The sequence below is a fragment of the Crinia signifera genome, chromosome 19 (genome assembly GCF_055691185.1).
Source record: "Crinia signifera chromosome 19, ASM5569118v1, whole genome shotgun sequence".
Lineage (NCBI taxonomy): Eukaryota > Metazoa > Chordata > Amphibia > Anura > Myobatrachidae > Crinia > Crinia signifera.
The window spans coordinates 23,741,863-23,766,786 of record NC_139226.1 but is presented as its reverse complement, the minus strand read 5'-3'; the positions used below and the strand labels follow the sequence as shown (position 1 = coordinate 23,766,786).

Below are 24,924 nucleotides of genomic sequence, written 5' to 3'. Positions count from 1 at the left end.
TCTTTAAAAAAAAAAAAAAAATCAGAACCCAAAACCTAAAACCTTGAGGGGGTGTTTTGGAATTCCTCCTTCCTGCAAACCCAAAAATGTAAGCCTCTTTACTACACTCTGGCTTAGGTAGCCCTCGCTTAATCTTGTCACAAGGCTGTCATGGCAGGGGTGTCCAAACTGTTTGCGACGAGGGCCAGATTTGGTGAAGTGTAAATGTGTGGGGGCCGACCATTCAGCCTGACATTCTTTGAATCATTAATCACATCAGAATGGTCCCCCACTCTTCCCCCATTCACTCTATGTCCCCCAGCTTGCCCCTTCACTGTATTTCCCACAGCCTGCCTCCATTCCCTGTATGTTCCCCAGCCATACCCTCCTTCACTGTATGTCCCCCATTCACTGTATGTTCCCCACTCTGCACCCATTCACTGTGTTCCCCAGCCTGCCACCTTCTCCTAATGTCCATCAGTGCCTCCATTCATTGTATGTCCCCAAGCCTGACCCTCCTTCACTGTATGACTCCCATTCACTGTATGACCCCCCATTCACTATGTACCTCACTCTGCCCCTATTCACTGTATGTCCCCCAGCCTGCCCCTGCTCCCCCTTCTCTGAATGGCCATCAATGCCTCCATTCACTGTATTTCCCCCAGCCTGACCCTCCTTCACTGTATGTCCCCCACTCTGCCCCCTCCCTTCTCTGTATGTTTCCCAGCACCTTGTGTGAGCCAGAGGAAGGAGAGGCAAAACAGGCACTGCAAGGACAGGAGATGCTTGGGCTCCCGCTGCCGCCCTCCTCCGCTCAGCATGTTACGGGAGCAAGCTTCCCCCTTGCCGCCCCCTTCCCCAAACACTGCTGTCACAGTAAATGTGGAGTAGGGTGATATACGATTGCAGCAGCAGGGGTAGGACGCCAAACACATCTGACTGTGGCGGCCTGCACCTCCTCACTGCAGCAGACAGCCAGGTAAAGGCGCGCTCGCCGGGGCCCCATCTTTAGTGTCCTATGCTGTGCTCTCCACATCTGATGCTCTGCCAGCTTCCTGCTGGAGGCTGCGGGCCACTTGAAATGACAGCAGGGGCCGCAATTGGCCCCCAGGCCTGACTTTGGACATGCCTGGTCTATGGTATAGCAAGATGCTCAGTGGCATGTCCTTTTCATAATGTGGACAGACAAAGAATAAACATGGGATGCCCACATGTACAGTAGCACACTTGCACCCCTGCAAGTGTCCCGAGGCACCCCAGGGAGCCACGGCACACAGTTTGGGAACCACTGGTTTAGCCAGTTTATGCAGCAGCAGGGCACAATTTTAGACACTTTAGAAAGTAAATAAAGGAAAATTCCACCCAGTTTATCAATTCATGAAATAATGTATGCACGGCTCTATAAAACTGGGCTCTCAAGTAGGTTCTTTCATTATGATTAACATAATGTCTGCAATAGGCATGGAGTGGGTTAAACATCCAAAGCTGTGTGTACCTTGGGGAGCATGTGACTCGGTTGCCAAATAAGGATTCAGGGAATGGCAGTGTTAGCTGGGATATTGGTTCAGGAAAGGGAGGAGTCTTCCTCTCTTTACTGAAGGTTTTCCCTCCCTCCCTTATAGGCTTGTGGTTGGGTGGGTGTTAACTGCGTTGGCTGATAGGCAGGAAAGAACGGCAGATTAATGGAATTAGGTTTGGTTTTCGGTGCGCTCGCCTCTCATTGGTTTAGGCCTTCGCTAGATCACCCGCTCGGGGGCAGCGACCCACATGGACGGGTGCGTAGTCGATGCAGTAGGTCAAGTGGATACCGCTTGTTAGGGTAGGTTTGATTATATATGCAGATTGTGGGGTGGAGTTTAGTTAATTAGCCGTTCTTTCTGGGCCACCATTAATTAATTAATTGTTAAAAAATGAATCTAGCTTAAAGTTCTTTAAATAAATCAGCTATTTCTGCCAAACCGAAGTCTCCGAGTCTTTATTTCAGGTTTAGTTTGAAAGTTTACGAAATGTGAATGTACAGTATATAGTATATACATGCTAGAGGTCACACACATCAGGTGCTAGGATATTTAAGGCAGTGTTGGAATAAGCCAAATATGTGAACACTTAACATTATGACAAATGGCTGTAATAAGACAGCATAGGTGAAATAGCAAATATCTGTATTTAATCTCCATACAGTGGTGGCAGTGGTAATCTAGCTGTAATCATTGACAAGGTGGAGTTGGATGTGTTTGCATTGTGTGGCACAGTCTCTACTATATGTAGGACAGTCTATGGCAGTGGTTCCCACCCTGGGGTGCCTCAGGGTGTTTGCAAGGGTGCCTCGGGTTGGGGGTCCACGACAAAAACACATGTGTTTCAAAATTTGGGACAATAAATGTAAAAAAAAACATGTCGACCTTTTGACTGTCAGCCTTCCCCATATCGACCTAATGCTTGTGTTGACCCAATGACCATGTCGACCTAACCCATGTCGACCTTAATGCATGTCAACCTTAATGCATGTCGACCTAATGATGTCAACCTAATGCTCGCCGACCAACATGCTGTCTACCCAATGATCCATACCTTAATAATGGATGTTTCCAATACAGTACAATGCTGTTTGGTTCTAATTCAGCGCTGACCTTTTGTCCTTCACTGAAATGAGTTATGTACAATAGAAAGTGCATCCATTGACTACTATCAGGTCAGATACAAATCTTCAGCTCTAATCTACCCCACAAGCTGGTTATCAGTTCCATAATTCAGACAGACGTTGCACTATCTCAGAAATACATCCCTTCTGTAACAGACAATTCTAAATGTTCAAAAATATCCATTGAAATACTGTGCAGAGAGGAGCGCGCAATGGTCAGTCACTAAGAACACATGAAAGCAAACAGGTAAGAAACATGTAGGATTACCTGCTGTAGGTAACCCACATTATATACAGTGTATAGCAGTAATTGCCTATCCTCATTGCAAAATCATATTATTCATGATGAATTTTATATTGTATATATATTAATTGCTGTTACTTACCGAAAGTCTTTTTCTCTAAGGACTGGAATAACGTTGACACCAAAGTAACGAGGCTTTGGGTCTTATTGAATATACATTCCACTGTTTTAGAAACCCCCGCATGTTTCAAAAAATTGCAGCAAATGAAATGAACCCCTTTTTGTATATTACCAGCCAAAAATAACAGAGGCCTCTAACATTGCGTGAACTGAAACTACCCTCGAATGTACTGTAGATTGTATGCTGCGGTGGTTCTCAAACTCGGTCCTAAAGTACCCCCAACAGTTTACATTTTTTGGTACTTGTTTCCTAGCACGGCCACAATCGCGGCCATCGGGTGTAATTTTTAGTGGTCTGTGACGCGACCGACGCAATGCCCCCGATTTTTCCATTGAAATGCATTGAAAAAAGTCAAAATCGCATCGGTCGTGTTGTATGCGGCTAAAAAAGGCTTAAATGGTCCAGACACGATGCCCCCGATTTCCCATAGGAAACAATGTTAAATTCCTCAATTTCACCAAATCATCATAGGGAACAATGGTAAATGGGCCACAAAGCCCCAAAAACACCCCTGAACAGTGAAATGTCCCCACAAAAGTAGCTTACGCCACCCCACGATAAACGCGAACCCGAAGCGTGGCGAGCGGCGGCGGTACGCGTCCTTCGACCTTTTCATACCCCCGCTATCCACGTCGGCGTGGAGTTGAGAATAGAATAGTGTGGCGAGCGCAGCGAGCCACCGCGCCCGAAGCGTGGCGAGCGCAGCGGATACCTTCACAGGTAAACGCGTCCCTTCGCGGGCTTCACAGGTATCCACGTCCCCTCGCGGGACTCGCTGCGCTCGCCACGCTTTGGGCTATTCTCAACTCCACACCGACGTGGATAGTGGGGGTATGAAAAGGTCGCAGGACGCGTACCGCCGCTGCGCTCGCCACGCTTCGGGTTCGTGTTGATCGTGGGGTGGCGTAAAATACTTTTGGGGGGACATTTCACTGTTCAGGGGTGTTTTGGGGGGTTTCTGGCCCATTTACCATTGTTCCCTATGATGATTTGGGTAAATTGAGGCATTTAACATTGTTCCCTATGGGAAATCGCTGACATCGCGTCGGTACCATCGCACCCGATTTTTCAGTGCATGCGATGGCCGCGATGCCCCCGATTTTTACTCACGATGCCCACGATCATGATCGTTGTGGCCGTGCTAGGAAACAAGTACCCATTTTTTAAGTCACAGAGCAAGTGGACAGGTGCACTCATTGCTCTCTGACACATTTTAATAGATCCAAAGGTGGAGCTAATTATTTCACTTGTGAGTCTGTGTGGAGATGTGGAAAACGTGCACTGCTGGGGGTCCTTCACCTGATAAATATACAGAACAACACTGTTAGCCTGCAAAGACATGTCACTTCCAGTTCTGTCTCGGTAACTCTGGGTTTTCTTGTCCGTCATGGGGAATATAGTAATAAACTTCCAGTCAATTTTGAATGTGAAACTGGGGATCACAGGAAAATTGAAATTAATTAGAGACAATGAAAATATGGGCTGTTATTTAAAGTGTAAATTTTAGTATAGCATTATATACAGGCAGCAAGCATAAAATAAATAATGTCCAAATATATAAACCTGTTTTACATTGGGTGATTTGACCTCTTGGATTGACCTGATGCTTCAGAACAGACTCTGGTTTGGATTTGACACTACGGCACCTGTTCCTATACACTACTGTAAGTTTATGCAATAGCTTGTCCATACTTTCTCTAGACTAGCCTAAAGATGTCTACATGTACAGAGAGAGAGAGAGAGAGAGAGAGAGAGAGGCAGGTGCGGATCATCTATGGCAGAGGTTCCCAATCTTTTTTGAATCATGGCACCCTAGAGTATCAGAATTTTTCCAAGACCACCCTTAGGTCCCCCAAAAGTATATAAAATTAAGTAGATTGTGTTTATATGTGCTTCTTAAAATTCTGTTATGTGGCAAAGGGCAGGATTTGCTTCTGTTTGTACATATATTTTAAAATTGGTAGCCAACAGCACTGGTGTTGTCCATAAATAATTGATCATAAATAATTTAAATTGGTCCTTGACCACCAACCTGGGGCACCCCTGCAAGTGTCCCGAGGCACCCCTGGGAGCCACGGCACACAGTTTGGGAACCACTGATCTATGGGGTTGCACATTTTTACAATTACGCAAATAATTGTTAAGAGGCATGGGGGGTTAGTCAATACTGGGCATTTTGAGGGGAATTCGACTCACCTTATCCAAATTCCAGTGCCGATTTTTTGTCTGAGTGAAAAATCAAGCATTGGCGAAAACCATGTAAATTGGCGAAATTGCCACAAATTCTCATGGTTTTAGTGAATAAGTGGCCTACTGCTAAACACCCCCCCCCCCCCCCAAAAAAAAAAAAAAGATTAAATAAACAGTGGACGAAACGTACTAAAAAAAAAAGAGATTAAATAAACAGTTTACAAAAACGTACTAAAAAATGGGCGAAAATGATTAATTACTGATAGGTGAATCTTTGCCTTTTTTTCACCTGGTGAAAAATGTAGCCAAGATTGAATACCCCATAGAGTATACTTCTGGAACCAAAATTAGGTGTGTAATCATGCCAATTATATTCTACTTCATTATTCTACATTCAATGAACATATTTTCACCATCTCATTTCCAGTTTTTACTGAACCAATAAGCAATATGTAGCAGGGCTGTCTTATCTTTCTGTCTGTTGTAATTCACTCTCATTATTAATGGTCGGTTACTGATAGTGCAGCACAGTATCACTGCTGATAAAATGGAGGAAGAAATATTAACAAAAGCCAGAGAAAGGGACAATAGCAGTTTCCTAAACAGACCCCAATACCTTATTTGGCAGCAAAACTGAATTTGGACGAAACATTTATGCTGTGTCACTAAACTCTGTAGTAGAGCATGAGTTCGTATTTTATCTTTTAACATTGAAAACAGAATCGGTATTTGCAGATTTTTTTTCCATATTTTCTATTGACTACTTTTAACATTATAAAGTATAATTGTAAAAAATATATATATATATATTCAGATGGAGTGCCTCTTGTTCAGCACCGTGGCTTGCCAGAATGCCCCTGTTGGCGAGCCGGTGCTCCATATAACTGGGTCGCTCATGCGTCACACACGCATGCGCGTCCCAGTTACTGTGCAGGCTGGGACGTGACGTGAACCCTGCCCGTCTCTGCTTCAGGGAGACGGGCAGAGTTAGCCGGGGGGGGGATGTGGGGAACGGCGCTGGGAACCGCTGATGAGGCGTCGAGGACCCGGCGGGAGCTCAGGTTAAAGAGTATGCGTGTGACTCTTGTGCGTGAGCATCCCCTTCCAGTGGCTGGCGGGGGTTGGCGATCCAACCGCCAGCCCCCCGGCTGAATGGAGAGTGCTCCATCTGTATAATATCCATTTGCCATGTATTTTAACAGGATATTAATAAGTATAATTGTACTAAAATAAACATACAATAACTGTTTGCCATGTATTTTGTTGCCAGCATATAAATTACTTGTTATTGCTGTATGAATACCAAAGATAATTCATTCTGAATTGTAAAAAGAAAGTCTACAATTTTTAATATTTATTTTTTGCTTCTCTAGAACAGCGCTCTGTGAGACATGGAAGGGACCTCATCTCCTATAGATGTCACAGACAATGTCACGGATTACAGCTATGATGAAATCTATATAATAAGTTGAAGAGTCTGTGTGCGTGTGTGCGTGTCCGTCGCATTGCGGACACACCGTGGCACTCAGAGACACCAAATTTGGCAACAAGATACCTCTGGACCCGGTGGTGTGCACCTAGAAAGCCGTTTTTGGGAAATTTCACTTAGAATTTTTAAAAACACCAAGTTTTAATTTTCCTTCATTGATGATATGGGGAAAAGATCGACGATCTGGGAAACCGTGGACGAAGGAACAACTCCACACCTGATTTCATTGCTGTCAATGAGTATGACAGACACATTCTAACATTATGGTGAAGGCTTTAAACAATTAGGAAATAATTGAGGATATACATAGACCACACAAAACACACACGTACACATTGTACACGCACACACACACACACACACACAGTACACCACATACGCACACATAGCACACAATACACACATTTATACGTAGAGCACCTCACACACTTAAGCTGTGTAAACACGGGGGAGATAGGGGCTGAAATCGCTGGAAACACACCGCATGCAGTACAATACAAATCCATACACACACACACACCCAAAAACAGTACAACAAACACACAACTCCTGGCTTCATTCAATTCTATGGAGACGGACCACAATAAAATGGCCGCCCCATAAAGCAGACAGTTCTCGAAACTGTTTGCAGTATGGGGGCGGCCATTTTATCGTGGTCCGTCTGCATAGAATTATTAATTGAAGCCAGGAGGGGAGCCGGGACGCGCAGACAGGTAAGCCTACGGCGATGGGGGGGGTGTGTCACCGGCGGCCGGGGTGGGGAGGGGGGGAGGCGCCCCCCCATTAACGGTGGGGGTGGGGAGGCCGGCGGGGAGGGGGGGAGGTGCCCCCCCATTAACGGCAGGGGGGGGCGCCCCAAACCAAGCTATGCCACTGAGAACACACACACTTAAACATTGCCAGGATATGCACAGCACACTACACACACATATATACGTAGCGCACCTCACAAACTTACACATTCGGCAGATATACACATAACACAACACACACACACACATAACACACAACTCACAGTACAACACACACCAACATTCACTACAACACACATCAAAAAACAGTACAATACACAGAACACACACTTAAACATTGCACAGATACACACACATAACATACCTCTAACAGTACAACACACACCCACATTCACCACACACACCCAAAAAACAGTACAACACACACAAAACACACATTTAAACTTTGCACAGATACACACACATAACATACCTCTAACAGCACAACACACACCCACATTCAACACACACACACACACACAAAACACACATTTAAACTTTGCACAGATACACAAAGACACAACACACACATACTGTATATACATAGCACACCTCACACACTTACGCATTGGACAGATACATACAATATAACACACAAAACCACATACATTACAACACACACACAAAAACAGTACAACACACACAAACACACAGAACACATAAAAAATAATTTGCAGTTTATTTAACAGTCTGTACCGGCAAATAAAAACTGTACCTAATGTACCATTTCTACTTTGATCCCCATATCTGTCTCTCCAGTCCTCCAGTTGCACTGAGAAAGCTTTGTCCGGGCCAATGCACCCATTGATCAATACAAAGTGGGTACACTGCACTCACCATGTTAGTCAGTTGGATATCAGGCACTGCTCTGCCTTAAGGGTTTCCCAGACTCTTTTGGTTCATAGATAATGTTTGGTCGATGGCCATGAGCGCTGCATGCAGTTCTTTGAATGTTATGAGTGTAAGAAGTTGAAGAATAAGACTGAGTTGAAGATTTGTCATGTTATAGTGTACAATTTACTCAATAAATCGTGAAAAAAAATACGTGTACATAGAAGTACAATCAAGAAATGAAAGTAGGATTAAAAAATAAATTATGATTCAAACTGATAATTGTTTGGATGGCGGTGGGTTGCGAAACAAATCTATAGGTGGAGGGGGTATGGATATTGTGGGCATAATTGGTGTTTGGTACACCTACAGGGGGTACCCAGATGATGAGAAATTTTCACTACAGTGTCACCGTAGGGGGATTTCCAATTGGGGTTCAGGTGGACTTTTAGGGACCCCTTTACAATTCCGTTGGTCTCTTCTCCTGGAGCCTATGGTCTCCCTCAGTGATTGACTATCATTAAGGGAGACTGTAAGCTCAAGGAGAAGAGACCTACAGGATTGTAAAGAGTCCCTAAAAGACAACCTGGACCCCAATTGGGAATCCCCCTATGGTGACAATGTGACCGTGACACTGTAGTGAAAATCCCATCAATTGAGGGCCCCATGTAGGTGTAACAAACACCAATTATGCCCACAATATCCATACCCCCACCTATAGATTTGTTTCACAACCCACCCCATCCAAACAATTATCAGTTTGAATCAGAACTTATTTTTTAATCCTACTTTCATTTCTTGATTGTACTTCTATGTACACTTACATTTTTTTTCACGATTTATTGAGTAAATTGTACACTTTGTAACATGGCAATTCTTTTTCTCAGTCTTATTCTTCAACTTCTTACACTCAAACCTTATCAATGCACCCATTGATGATTGTGATGGCTGGATCAGTGGATTGGCTCGGCGGGTGTAGGGAAGAATTTGGCCCATTTCACCCATTCCCAGTGGGGCATTACAGTGGTGCGGGTAGTGTGCGTCGCGTCATGACATCATGTGGCCAGGCCCGTGGACCTGCTCCCACACTCAGGGGCTGCCCCACTGTTTGGTAGAGATGCCCGGTGCATGTGCTTTACAGATCCCCAGACCTCAGAGACTGCTGCCGGTTCGGTGAGGGAAGTGGCAGTGGCAGGGAGCAGGGAATTTTTAATTAATTATGGCGGGGTAAGTAACGCCCACCCCGGTCCCTTCGCACTCAGCGCCTGTAATTACACACCCTAGAAACTGTACAATTTGAAAGTATAGAAATGGAGGTGTGGCCACGTCCCTTTCTGATTTTGTACCGATTTCTGACCCTCAGATGTTGGAGGATATGTCATACAGTAGGTGCTAAATCTCAGGAGTGGATGTGGAATTCATCAACACATACAAGTTATCAACTCAGGAGCGTTGTGTTTCAAACAACAACACCACACCTGATTTCATTGCTGTCATTGAGTATCAATGCAAACACATTCTAACATTATGGTGGAATCTATAACAAATTACAATCTTAGGTCTTTGGCACAGCATATTGTAAGATGACATTTTTCAGCAATTTTGGAAATAAAGAAACCCCAAGGGTTTCCCGGGCAACGCCGGGCGGGTCAGCTAGTCTATATAATAAGTTGAAGAGTCTGTGTGCGTGTGTGCGTGTCCGTCGCATTGCGGACACACCGTGGCACTCAGAGACACCAAATTCAGCAACAAAATACCTCTGGACCCGGTGGTGTGCACCTCGAAGTCCTTTTTGGGAAATTTCACTTAGAAATTTAAAAAACACCAAGTTTAAATTTTCCTTCATTGATGTTCTGGGGAAAAGATCGATGATCTGGGAAACCGTTTACGAAGGAACAACTCCACACCTGATTTCATTGCTGTCATTGAGTATGAATGACACATTCTAACATTATGGTGAAGGCTTTAAACAATTAGGAAATAATTGAGGATATACATAGACCACACATAACACACACACATACACATTGTACACGCACACACAGTACACCACATACGCACACATAACACACAACATACACATTTATACGTAGAGCACCTCACACACTTACACATTGGACAGATACACACACTCACAACACACCACATGCAGTACAATACAAATCCATGCACACTACAACACACACCCAAAAACAGTACAACAAACACACACTTAAACATTGCCAGGATACGCAAAGCACACTACACACACATATATACTTAGCACACCTCACAAACTTACACATTCGGCAGATACACACAACACTCACAGTACAACACACACCCACATTCACTACAACACACACCCAAAAACAGTACAATACACAGAACACACACACTTAAACATTGCACAGATACACACAGCACACTACACACACACAGATTTATACATAGCACACCTTACGCACTTACACATAGGGCAGATACACACAACACACACACACATAACATACCTCTAACAGCACAACACACACCCACATTCACCACATTCACCAAAAAAACCGTACAACACACACGAAAAACACACTTAAACATTGCACATATACACAAAGACACAACACACACATACTGTATATACATAGCACACCTCACACACTTACGCATTGGACAGATACATACAACACACACAACCACATACACTACAACACACACACAAAAACAGTACAACACACACAAACACACAACACATAAAAAATAATTTGCCGTTTATTTAACAGTCTGTACCGGCAAATAAAAACTGTACCTAATGTACCGTTTCTACTTTGTTCCCCATATCCGTCCCTCCAGTCCTCCAGCCTGTCACTGCGCTCCCTGGCCAGTTGCACTGAGAAATCTTTGTCCTGGCCAATGCACCCATTGATCAATACAAAGTGGGTACACTGCACTCACCCTGTTAGTCAGTTGGATATCAGGCACTGCTCTGCCTTAAGGGTTTCTCAGACTCTTTTGGTTCATAGATAATGTTTGGTCGATGGGCATGAGCGCTGCATGCATTTGTTTGAATGTTATGAATGTAAGAAGTTGAAGAATAAGACTGAGATGAAGATTTGTCACGTTATAGTGTACAATTTACTCAATAAATTGTGAAAAAAATATGTGTACATAGAAGTACAATCAAGAAATGAATGTAGGGTTAAAAAATTAATTCTGATTCAAACTGATAATTGATTGGATGGCGGTGGGTTGCAAAACAAATCTATAGGTGGAGGGGGTATGGATATTGTGGGCATAATTGGTGTTTGGTACACCTACAGTGGGTCCCCAGTTGATGAGAAATTTTTACTACAGTGTCACCGTAGGGGGATTTCCAATTGGGGTTCAGGTGGTCTTTTAGGGACCCCTTTACAATCCCGTTGGTCTCTTCTCCTGGAGCCTACAGTCTCCCTCAGTGATTGACTATCATTAAGGGAGACCGTAAGCTCAAGGAGAAGAGACGTACAAGATTGTAAAGGGTCCCTAAAAGACCACCTGGACCCCAATTGGGAATCCCCCTATGGTGACACTGTGACCGTGACACTGCAGTGAAAATCCCATCAATTGAGGGCCCCCTGTAGGTGTAACAAACACCAATTATGCCCACAATATCCATACCCCCACCTATAGATTTGTTCCACCCCATCCAAACAATTATCAGTTTGAATCAGAACTTATTTTTTAATCCTACTTTCATTTCTTGATTGTACTTCTATGTACACTTACATTGTTTTCACGATTTATTGAGTAAATTGTACACTTTGTAACATGGCAATTCTTTTTCGCAGTCTTATTCTTCAACTTCTTACACTCCAAACCTTATCAATGCATCCATTGATGATTGTGATGGCTGGATCAGTGGATTGGCCCGGCGGGTGAAGGGAAGAATTTGGCCCATTGCACCAATTCCCAGTGGTGCATTACATTACATTTTTAATTAATTATGGCGCAGTAAGTAACGCCCACCCCAGTCCCCACGCACTCAACGCCTGTAATTACACACCCTACAAACTGTACCATTTAAAGTATAGAAATGGAGGTGTGGCCACGTTCCTTTCTGATTTTGTACCGATTTCTGACCCTTAGATTAGATTAGATTAGATACCTCTTTATTGTCATCACCCCAAATAGGGTGACAAAATTCAATTTAGCATCCATCCAATACAAACCATCAACAAATAAAATACAAGATAGTCCATAGGCAAACCCAACCACCAACTCCTAACCCATTTCAACATTCATTTCTAAAATCGCCCTCGGGAAAAAAAACTATCCCTCATCCTACTTGTTTTACTTTTCAAGCACCTGAACCGTCTGCCAGAAGGTAACAAAGTAAACAGCACATTTGCTGGGTGGGTTCTAACCTTAGCAATACTGTGTGCCCTCCGCAAGCAGCGTTTCCTCTGAATATCATTAGCTGATGGAAGAGGAACCCCCACTACTCGCTGAGCCAGTTTTATTACCCTTTGGATTTGCTTCTGCTCTACTACAGTGCAATTCCCGTACCACACAGTAATGCAGTTTGTTAGGATGCTTTCTACCGCACATCTATAGAAATTTAATAGAATTGGTGTCGATAATTGTTGTTTCTTAAGCATCCTAAGAAAAAAAAGGCGTTGATGGGCCTTCCTCACTAGGCAGTTAACATTAGTTGACCATGTCAGGTCTTCTGAAATGTAAGTGCCTAGGAATTTAAAATTAGGAACCTGATCCACAACTGTCCCATTGATTTCTACTGGCTGGATCGGTTTAGATTTCCTTTTTCTAAAATCTACAACAATTTCTTTTGTTTTACTGGCATTTAAGAAAAGATTATTGGCGTTACACCACTCGGTTAGTAACTGAATCTCACTCCTGTATGCTGCTTCATTATCATTGTCTATGAGGCCTATCAGTGTTGTGTCATCAGCGAATTTAATTATGGCATTCGAGTCATACACTGGTTTACAATCAGATGTAAAGATTGAATAAAGAAACGGACTTAGCACACACCCCTGCGGGACCCCCGTACTCAGCATAACTGGATCTGAGCACAGTTTACCTGTTCTTACCACTTGGGGCCTATCAGTCAAGAAGTCCCCTATCCAGTTACATAAAGAGTCGCTTACCCCTAGATCATATAACTTAGAGATTAGCCTAGATGGTAACACCGTATTAAAGGCAGAGCTAAAATCAATGAACAGCAGCCGAGCGTATGTATTGCTTTTATCTAAATGCCACAGAACAGTATATAGCAGCAGAGAAATTGCATCATCAATGCTTCTATTTTTGCAGTAAGCAAACTGGAATGAATCCAAATCTGGTGGAAAAGCAGCTTTTAAATGTGTTAATACCAATCTCTCAAAACACTTCATCGCTATAGGAGTGAGCGCAACAGGACGGTAATCGTTCAGAACTACTGGCCTAGAGTTTTTTGGCACTGGGATAATAGTAGTGCTTTTAAAGCACTCAGGAACCCTTGACATAGAGAGAGACATATTAAAAATATCTGTCAATACCCCTGCCAATTGCTCAGCTCCCACTCTCAGTATCCGCCCCGAGATGCCATCCGGTCCAGCCGATTTGTTAACGTTAATTGCGTTCCGACCGGCCAGGACTTCAGCGTATGTCAACACAAGCGACTGGCCCGCACAGGGCAATCTGGACACCCTTCCAACATTAGCCCTATCAAACCGAGCATAAAAATCATTCAGCTCGTTTAATGTGGGCACGTCCATTTCAGGGAGTGGACTATTTTTCCCCGCATTATAGTTGCAGATACCCCGAATTCCCTGCCATAAATGACGGGGATCAGATGTAATAAGATGCTCCTCAATTTTTGACTTGTAGCAATATTTTGCCCTAGCAATACCCTTCTTTAGGTTAGCCCTAGCTGTATTATAGGCCACTGTGTCTCCCATTTTAAAGGCTATATTTCGAGCCTTAAGCAAAAGCCGGACCTCCCCATTCATCCACGGCTTCTCATTCGGGTACACAGTAATCCTTTTCCAGGTACAGATATTATCGGCTGTGCTTTTGATATAATTCAAAACAGATGAGGCATACATATTAATACCAGCAACCACGTCAGAGTCATTGGATGTTGGAATATGTCATACAGTAGGTGCTAAATCTCAGGAGTGGATGTGGAATTCATCAACACATACAAGTTATCAACTCAGGAGTGTTGTGTTTCAAACAACAACACCACACCTCATTGCCGTCATTGAGTATCAATGCAAACACATTCTAACATTATGGTAAAATCGATAACAAATTACAATCTTAGGTCTTTGGCACAGCATACTGTAAGATGACATTTTTCAGCAAATTTGGAAATAAAGAAACCCCAAGGTTTTCCCGGGCAACGCCGGACGGGTCAGCTAGTCTTTATAATAAGTTGAAGAGTCTGTGTGCGTGTGTGTGTGTGTGTGTGTGTGCGCGTGTCCGTCACATTGCGGACACACCGTGGCACTCAGAGACACCAAATTTGGCAACAAGATACCTCTGGACTCGGTGGTGTGCACCTCGAAGCCGTTTTTGGGAAGTTTCACTTAGAATTTTAAAAAACACCAAGTTTTAATTTTCCTTCATTGATGATCTGGGGAAAAGATCGACGATCTGGGAAACCGTGGACGAAGGAACAACTCCACACCTGATTTCATTGCTGTCATTGAGTGTGACAGACACATTCTAACATTATGGTGAAGGCTTTAAACAATTAGGAAATAATTGAGGATATACATAGACCACACAAAACACACACACACGTACACATTGTACACACACACACACAGACCACCACATACGCACACATAGCACACAACACACACATTTATACGTAGAGCACCTCACACACTTAAGCTGTGTACACACGGGGGAGATAGGGGCTGAAATCTCTGGAAACACACCGCATGCAGTACAATACAAATCTATACACACTACAACACACACCCAAAAACAGTACAACAAACACACAACTCCTGGCTTCAATCAATTCTATGGAGACGGACCATGATAAAATGGCCGCCCCATAAAGCAGACAGTTCTCTGAAACAGTTTGCGGTATGGGGGCGGCCATTTTATTGTGGTCCGTCTGCATAGAATTATTAATTGAAGCCAGGAGGGGAGCCGGGATGCGCAGACAGGTAAGCCTGCGGCGATGGGGGGGGGGTGTCACCGGCGGCCGGGGTGGGGAGGGGGGGAGGCGCCCCCCATTAACGGTGGGGGTGGGGAGGCCGGCGGGGAGGGGGGGGAGGCGCCCCCCCATTAACGGCGCGGGTCCGGCGCCCCAAACCAAGCTACGCCACTGAGAACACACACACTTAAACATTGCCAGGATATGCACAGCACACTACACACACATATATACGTAGCGCACCTCACAAACGTACACATTCGGCAGATATACACACAACACACACCCAAAAACAGTACAATACACAGAACACACACTTAAACATTGCACAGCTACACACATAACATACCTCTAACAGCACAACACACACCCACATTCACCACACACACTCAAAAAAACAGTACAACACACACAAAACACACATTTAAACTTTGCACAGATACACAAAGACACAACTCACACATACTGTATATACATAGCACACCTCACACGCAAAACCACATACATTACAACACACACACAAAAACAGTACAACACACACAAACACACAGAACACATAAAAAATAATTTGCCATTTATTTAACAGTCTGTACCGGCAAATAAAAACTGTACCTAATGTACCATTTCTACTTTGTTCCCCATATCTGTCTCTCCAGTCCTCCAGTTGCACTGAGAAATCTTTGTCCTGGCCAATGCACCCATTGATCAATACAAAGTGGGTACACTGCACTCACCCTGTTAGTCAGTTGGATATCAGGCACTGCTCTGCCTTAAGGGTTTCCCAGACTCTTTTGGTTCATAGATAATGTTTGGTCGATGGGCATGAGCGCTGCATGCATTTGTTTGAATGTTATGAGTGTAAGAAGTTGAAGAATAAGACTGAGATGAATATTTGTCATGTTATAGTGTACAATTTACTCAATAAATCGTGTAAAAAATATGTGTACATAGAAGTACAATCAAGAAATAAAAGTAGGATTAAAAAATAAATTATGATTCAAACTGATAATTGTTTGGATGGCGGTGGGTTGCGAAACAAATCTATAGGTGGAGGGGGTATGGATATTATGGGCATAATTGGTGTTTGGTACACCTACAGGGGGTACCCAGATGATGAGAAATTTTCACTACAGTGTCACCGTAGGGGGATTTCCAATTGGGGTTCAGGTGGTCTTTACAATTCCGTTGGTCTCTTCTCCTGGAGCCTATGGTCTCCCTCAGTGATTGACTATCATTAAGGGAGACCGTAAGCTCAAGGAGAAGAGACCTACAGGATTGTATAGGGTCCCTAAAAGACCACCTGGACCCAAATTGGGAATCCCCCTATGGTGACAATGTGACCGTGACACTGTAGTGAAAATCCCATCAATTGAGGGCCCCATGTAGGTGTAACAAACACCAATTATGCCCACAATATCCATACCCCCACCTATAGATTTGTTTCACAACCCACCCCATCCAAACAATTATCAGTTTGAATCAGAACTTATTTTTTAATCCTACTTTCATTTCTTGATTGTACTTCTATGTACACTTACATTTTTTTTTCACGATTTATTGAGTAAATTGTACACTTTGTAACATGGCAATTCTTTTTCTCAGTCTTATTCTTCAACTTCTTACACTCAAACCTTATCAATGCACCCATTGATGATTGTGATGGCTGGATCAGTGGATTGGCTCGGCGGGTGTAGGGAAGAATTTGGCCCATTGCACCCATTCCCAGTGGGGCATTACAGTGGTGCAGGTAGCGTGCGTCGCGTCATGACATCATGTGGCCAGGCCCGTGGACCTGCTCCCACACTCAGGGGCTGCCCCATTGTTTGGTAGAGATGCCCGGTGCATGTACTTTACAGATCCCCAGACCTCAGAGACTGCTGCAGGTTGGTTGAGGGGAGTGGCAGTGGCAGGGAGCAGTGAATTTTTAATTAATTATGGCGGGGTAAGTAACGCCCACCCCGGTCCCTTCGCACTCAGCGCCTGTAATTACACACCCTAGAAACTGTACAATTTGAAAGTATAGAAATGGAGGTGTAGCCACGTCCCTTTCTGATTTTGTACCGATTTCTGACCCTCAGATGTTGGAGGATATGTCATACAGTAGGTGCTAAATCTCAGGAGTGGATGTGGAATTCATCAACACATACAAGTTATCAACTCAGGAGCGTTGTGTTTCAAACAACAACACACCTGATTTCATTGCCGTCATTGAGTATCAATGCAAACACATTCTATTGGTGTCGATAATTGTTGTTTCTTAAGCATCCTAAGAAAAAAAAGGCGTTGATGGGCCTTCCTCACTAGGCAGTTAACATTAGTTGACCATGTCAGGTCTTCTGAAATGTAAGTGCCTAGGAATTTAAAATTAGGAACCTGATCCACAACTGTCCCATTGATTTCTACTGGCTGGATCGGTTTAGATTTCCTTTTTCTAAAATCTACAACAATTTCTTTTGTTTTACTGGCATTTAAGAAAAGATTATTGGCGTTACACCACTCGGTTAGTAACTGAATCTCACTCCTGTATGCTGCTTCATTATCATTGTCTATGAGGCCTATCAGTGTTGTGTCATCAGCGAATTTAATTATGGCATTCGAGTCATACACTGGTTTACAATCAGATGTAAAGATTGAATAAAGAAACGGACTCAGCATAACTGGATCTGAGCACAGTTTACCTGTTCTTACCACTTGGGGCCTATCAGTCAAGAAGTCCCCTATCCAGTTAAATAAAGAGTCGCTTACCCCTAGATCATATAACTTAGAGATTAGCCTAGATGGTAACACCGTATTAAAGGCAGAGCTAAAATCAATGAACAGCAGCCGAGCGTATGTATTGCTTTTATCTAAATGCCACAGAACAGTATATAGCAGCAGAGAAATTGCATCATCAATGCTTCTATTTTTGCGGTAAGCAAACTGGAATGAATCCAAATCTGGTGGAAAAGCAGCTTTTAAATGTGTTAATACCAATCTCTCAAAACACTTCATCACTATAGGAGTGAGCGCAACAGGACGGTAATCGTTCAGAACTACTGGCCTAGAGTTTTTTGGCACTGGGATAATAGTAGTGCTTTTAAAGCACTCAGGAACCCTTGACATAGAGAGAGACATATTAAAAATATCTGTCAATACCCCTGCCAATTGCTCAGCTCCCACTCTCAGTATCCGCCCCGAGATGCCATCCGGTCCAGCCGATTTGTTAACGTTAATTGCGTTCCGACCGGCCAGGACTTCAGCGTATGTCAACACAAGCGACTGGCCCGCACAGGGCAATCTGGACACCCTTCCAACATTAGCCCTATCAAACCGAGCATAAAAATCATTCAGCTCGTTTAATGTGGGCACGTCCATTTCAGGGAGTGGACTATTTTTCCCCGCATTATAGTTGCAGATACCCCGAATTCCCTGCCATAAATGACGGGGATCAGATGTAATAAGATGCTCCTCAATTTTTGACTTGTAGCAATATTTTGCCCTAGCAATACCCTTCTTTAGGTTAGCCCTAGCTGTATTATAGGCCACTGTGTCTCCCATTTTAAAGGCTATATTTCGAGCCTTAAGCAAAAGCCGGACCTCCCCATTCATCCACGGCTTCTCATTCGGGTACACAGTAATCCTTTTCCAGGTACAGATATTATCGGCTGTGCTTTTGATATAATTCAAAACAGATGAGGCATACATATTAATACCAGCAACCACGTCAGAGTCATTGGATGTTGGAGGATATGTCATACAGTAGGTGCTAAATCTCAGGAGTGGATGTGGAATTCATCAATACATACAAGTTATCAACTCAGGAGTGTTGTGTTTCAAACAACAACACCACACCTCATTGCCGTCATTGAGTATCAATGCAAACACATTCTAACATTATGGTAAAATCGATAACAAATTACAATCTTAGGTCTTTGGCACAGCATACTGTAAGATGACATTTTTCAGCAATTTTGGAAATAAAGAAACCCCAAGGTTTTCCCGGGCAACGCCGGACGGGTCAGCTAGTCTATATAATAAGTTGAAGAGTCTGTGTGCGTGTGTGTGTGTGTGTGTGTGTGTGTGTATGTGTGTGTGCGTGTCCGTCACATTGCGGACACACCGTGGCACTCAGAGACACCAAATTTGGCAACAAGATACCTCTGGACTCGGTGGTGTGCAACTCGAAGCCGTTTTTGGGAAGTTTCACTTAGAATTTTAAAAAACACCAAGTTTTAATTTTCCTTCATTGATGATCTGGGGAAAAGATCGACGATCTGGGAAACTGTGGACGAAGGAACAACTCCACACCTGATTTCATTGCTGTCATTGAGTATGACAGACACATTCTAACATTATGGTGAAGGCTTTAAACAATTAGGAAATAATTGAGGATATACATAGACCACACAAAACACACACACACGTACACATTGTACACACACACACACACACACACAGACCACCACATACGCACACATAGCACACAACACACACATTTATACGTAGAGCACCTCACACACTTAAGCTGTGTACACACGGGGGAGATAGGGGCTGAAATCTCTGGAAACACACCGCATGCAGTACAATACAAATCTATACACACTACAACACACACCCAAAAACAGTACAACAAACACACAACTCCTGGCTTCAATCAATTCTATGGAGACGGACCACGATAAAATGGCCGCCCCATAAAGCAGACAGTTCTCGAAACTGTTTGCAGTATGGGGGCGGCCATTTTATCGTGGTCCGTCTGCATAGAATTATTAATTGAAGCCAGGAGGGGAGCCGGGACGCGCAGACAGGTAAGCCTACGGCGATGGGGGGGGGGGGGGTGTCACCGGCGGCCGGGGTGGGGAGGGGAGGAGGCGCCCCCCCATTAACGGTGGGGGTGGGGAGGCCGGCGGGGAGGGGGGGAGGCGCCCCCCCATTAACGGCAGGGGGGGGCGCCCCAAACCAAGCTATGCCACTGAGAACACACACACTTAAACATTGCCAGGATATGCACAGCACACTACACACACATATATACGTAGCGCACCTCACAAACTTACACATTCGGCAGATATACACATAACACAACACACACACACACATAACACACAACTCACAGTACAACACACACCAACATTCACTACAACACACATCAAAAAAACAGTACAATACACAGAACACACACTTAAACATTGCACAGATACACACACATAACATACTTCTAACAGCACAACACACACCCACATTCACCACACACACCCAAAAAACAGTACAACACACACAAAACACACATTTAAACTTTGCACAGATACACACACATAACATACCTCTAACAGCACAACACACACCCACATTCACCACACACACACACACACACAAAACACACATTTAAACTTTGCACAGATACACAAAGACACAACACACACATACTGTATATACATAGCACACCTCACACACTTACGCATTGGACAGATACATACAATATAACACACAAAACCACATACATTACAACACACACACAAAAACAGTACAACACACACAAACACACAGAACACATAAAAAATAATTTGCAGTTTATTTAACAGTCTGTACCGGCAAATAAAAACTGTACCTAATGTACCATTTCTACTTTGATCCCCATATCCGTCTCTCCAGTCCTCCAGTTGCACTGAGAAAGCTTTGTCCGGGCCAATGCACCCATTGATTAATACAAAGTGGGTACACTGCACACACCCTGTTAGTCAGTTGGATATCAGGCACTGCTCTGCCTTAACTGCAGACAGTTCTCTGAAACAGTTTGCGGTATGGGGGCGGCCATTTTATTGTGGTCCGTCTGCATCGAATTATTAATTGAAGCCAGGAGGGGAGCCGGGATGCGCAGACAGGTAAGCCTGCGGCGATGGGGGGGGGTGTCACCGGCGGCCAGGGTGGGGAGGGGGGAGGCGCCCCCCATTAACGGTGGGGGTGGGGAGGCCGGCGGGGAGGGGGGGGGAGGCGCCCCCCCATTAACGGCGGGGGGGGCGCCCCAAACCAAGCTACGCCACTGAGAACACACACACTTAAACATTGCCAGGATATGCACAGCACACTACACACACATATATACGTAGCGCACCTCACAAACGTACACATTCGGCAGATATACACACAACACAACACACACCCAAAAACAGTACAATACACAGAACACACACTTAAACATTGCACAGCTACACACATAACATACCTCTAACAGCACAACACACACCCACATTCACCACACACACTCAAAAAAACAGTACAACACACACAAAACACACATTTAAACTTTGCACAGATACACAAAGACACAACACACACATACTGTATATACATAGCACACCTCACACACAAAACCACATACATTACAACACACACACAAAAACAGTACAACACACACAAACACACAGAACACATAAAAAATAATTTGCCATTTATTTAACAGTCTGTACCGGCAAATAAAAACTGTACCTAATGTACCATTTCTACTTTGTTCCCCATATCCGTCTCTCCAGTCCTCCAGTTGCACTGAGAAATCTTTGTCCTGGCCAATGCACCCATTGATCAATACAAAGTGGGTACACTGCACTCACCCTGTTAGTCAGTTGGATATCAGGCACTGCTCTGCCTTAAGGGTTTCCCAGACTCTTTTGGTTCATAGATAATGTTTGGTCAATGGGCATGAGCGCTGCATGCATTTGTTTGAATGTTATGAGTGTAAGAAGTTGAAGAATAAGACTGAGATGAATATTTGTCATGTTATAGTGTACAATTTACTCAATAAATCGTGTAAAAAATATGTGTACATAGTTGTACAATCAAGAAATAAAAGTAGGATTAAAAAATAAATTATGATTCAAACTGATAATTGTTTGGATGGCGGTGGGTTGCGAAACAAATCTATAGGTGGAGGGGGTATGGATATTATGGGCATAATTGGTGTTTGGTACACCTACAGGGGGTACCCAGATGATGAGAAATTTTCACTACAGTGTCACCGTAGGGGGATTTCCAATTGGGGTTCAGGTGGTCTTTTAGGAACCCCTTTACAATTCCGTTGGTCTCTTCTCCTGGAGCCTATGGTCTCCCTCAGTGATTGACTATCATTAAGGGAGACCGTAAGCTCAAGGAGAAGATACCTACAGGATTGTATAGGGTCCCTAAAAGACCACCTGGACCCAAATTGGGAATCCCCCTATGGTGACAATGTGACCGTGACACTGTAGTGAAAATCCCATCAATTGAGGGCCCCATGTAGGTGTAACAAACACCAATTATGCCCACAATATCCATACCCCCACCTATAGATTTGTTTCACAACCCACCCCATCCAAACAATTATCAGTTTGAATCAGAACTTATTTTTTAATCCTACTTTCATTTCTTGATTGTACTTCTATGTACACTTACATTTTTTTTTCATGATTTATTGAGTAAATTGTACACTTTGTAACATGGCAATTCTTTTTCTCAGTCTTATTCTTCAACTTCTTACACTCAAACCTTATCAATGCACCCATTGATGATTGTGATGGCTCGATCAGTGGATTGGCTCGGCGGGTGTAGGGAAGAATTTGGCCCATTGCACCCATTCCCAGTGGGGCATTACAGTGGTGCGGGTAGCGTGCGTCGCGTCATGACATCATGTGGCCAGGCCCGTGGACCTGCTCCCACACTCAGGGGCTGCCCCATTGTTTGGTAGAGATGCCCGGTGCATGTACTTTACAGATCCCCAGACCTCAGAGACTGCTGCAGGTTCGTTGAGGGGAGTGGCAGTGGCAGGGAGCAGTGAATTTTTAATTAATTATGGCGGGGTAAGTAACGCCCACCCCGGTCCCTTCGCACTAAGCGCCTGTAATTACACACCCTAGAAACTGTACAATTTGAAAGTATAGAAATGGAGGTGTAGCCACGTCCCTTTCTGATTTTGTACCGATTTCTGACCCTCAGATGTTGGAGGATATGTCATACAGTAGGTGCTAAATCTCAGGAGTGGATGTGGAATTCATCAACACATACAAGTTATCAACTCAGGAGCGTTGTGTTTCAAACAACAACACACCTGATTTCATTGCCGTCATTGAGTATCAATGCAAACACATTCTAACATTATGGTGGAATCTATAACAAATTACAATCTTAGGTCTTTGGCACAGGATATTGTAAGATGACATTTTTCAGCAATTCTGGAAATAAAGAAACCCCAAGGGTTTCCCGGGCAACGCCGGGCGGGTCAGCTAGTTGATAATACACAGGATTTGGACATTATACAAAGTCTAAAAATCTTTATGATAATATGCTATAGTATAATCTTCATCCTGGGGAGTATTGGCAACGGACTGGTCATCTGGATTGCTGGGTTTAAGGTGCAGAAGACAATTACCATTGTTTGGTTTCTTAACCTGGCCATAGCTGACTTTGTATTTGATATCCTCTTTCCGCTCCAAATTACAGAATGGGTTCTGGATGGACATTGGCCATTTGGACGAATAATGTGCAAGACCATTTTCACTGTACTTTTCGTCAACATGTCGGTCAGCACCTCTTTCCTCACGGTTATCAGTATTGACCGTTGCACATCCGTCATGTGTCCAGTGTGGTCGAAAAACCACAAAACCCTTAAATTAGCTTCAACGATCTCAGTAATTATCTGGTCAATCTGCTTTACTCTCAGTTCCCCATATCTGTCTTTCTATGAAAGTGCTCATGACCCAGACGGCAACATCTCATACTGCATGCCCATATATGGGGAAGATCATCATACATTCAACATGAGGGACAAAGCTATGGTCATTGCCAGATTTGTCTTCATGTTCCTAATCCCATTCTCTGTGATAATAGTGTGTTACAGCCTCATCACATATCGGCTGAGAAGAAGCATAAGTCTCTCTGGATCAGGTCGTCCATTCAAAATCATTATTACCATTGTACTTTGTTTCTTCTGCCTTTGGTTCCCGTTCCATCTCTGGCCCTTCTTTGAGTACATGGATATGAATATTGATCCTGACATGAACCATGTTGTGACTCACATTGTGTATTGCCTAGGATTCTTTAACAGCTGTGTAAATCCCATTATCTATGCCTTTGTTGGGAGGGATTTAAAAAAGAGTTTACTTAAGTCCATTCCATTTCTTTTGGAGAGCACATTCAGAGAGAAGTATGAGACGGATGCAGAAAATCAATGTGGCCAGTCTATGGTAGAAACTGAGATGGAGACTTATAATTCATAATTACTTTGGAGGGAGAGTAGTCTCCATCCTCTTTCTCCAAATGCCCATTGACACAACCGAAAGTCCAGATTGTACCCGAATATGACTAGCAGGGTGGCCAATCCTAGGATTGGGTTTGCGGGATCCAGGGATTTGGCTCCAAATTTGCTGGGAATTCAATTCCAGGATTGGAGTTTTCAATCCCTGGATTTTGGGATTAGGCTGAGCATATGCAGTCTAATACCA

At 43.7% G+C, this 24,924-nt stretch overlaps 1 protein-coding gene across 1 annotated transcript; it reads left to right on the top strand.

The window, feature by feature from the left end:
- Positions 1-2,853: 2,853 nt before the first annotated feature.
- Positions 2,854-24,699, top strand: LOC146041488 (chemerin-like receptor 1). The gene is made up of 2 exons (XM_083161459.1): positions 2,854-2,867; positions 23,745-24,699. Exons 1-2 carry the CDS (start codon positions 2,854-2,856, stop codon positions 24,697-24,699), a joined length of 969 nt encoding a protein of 322 aa, XP_083017585.1.
- Positions 24,700-24,924: the final 225 nt, after the last annotated feature.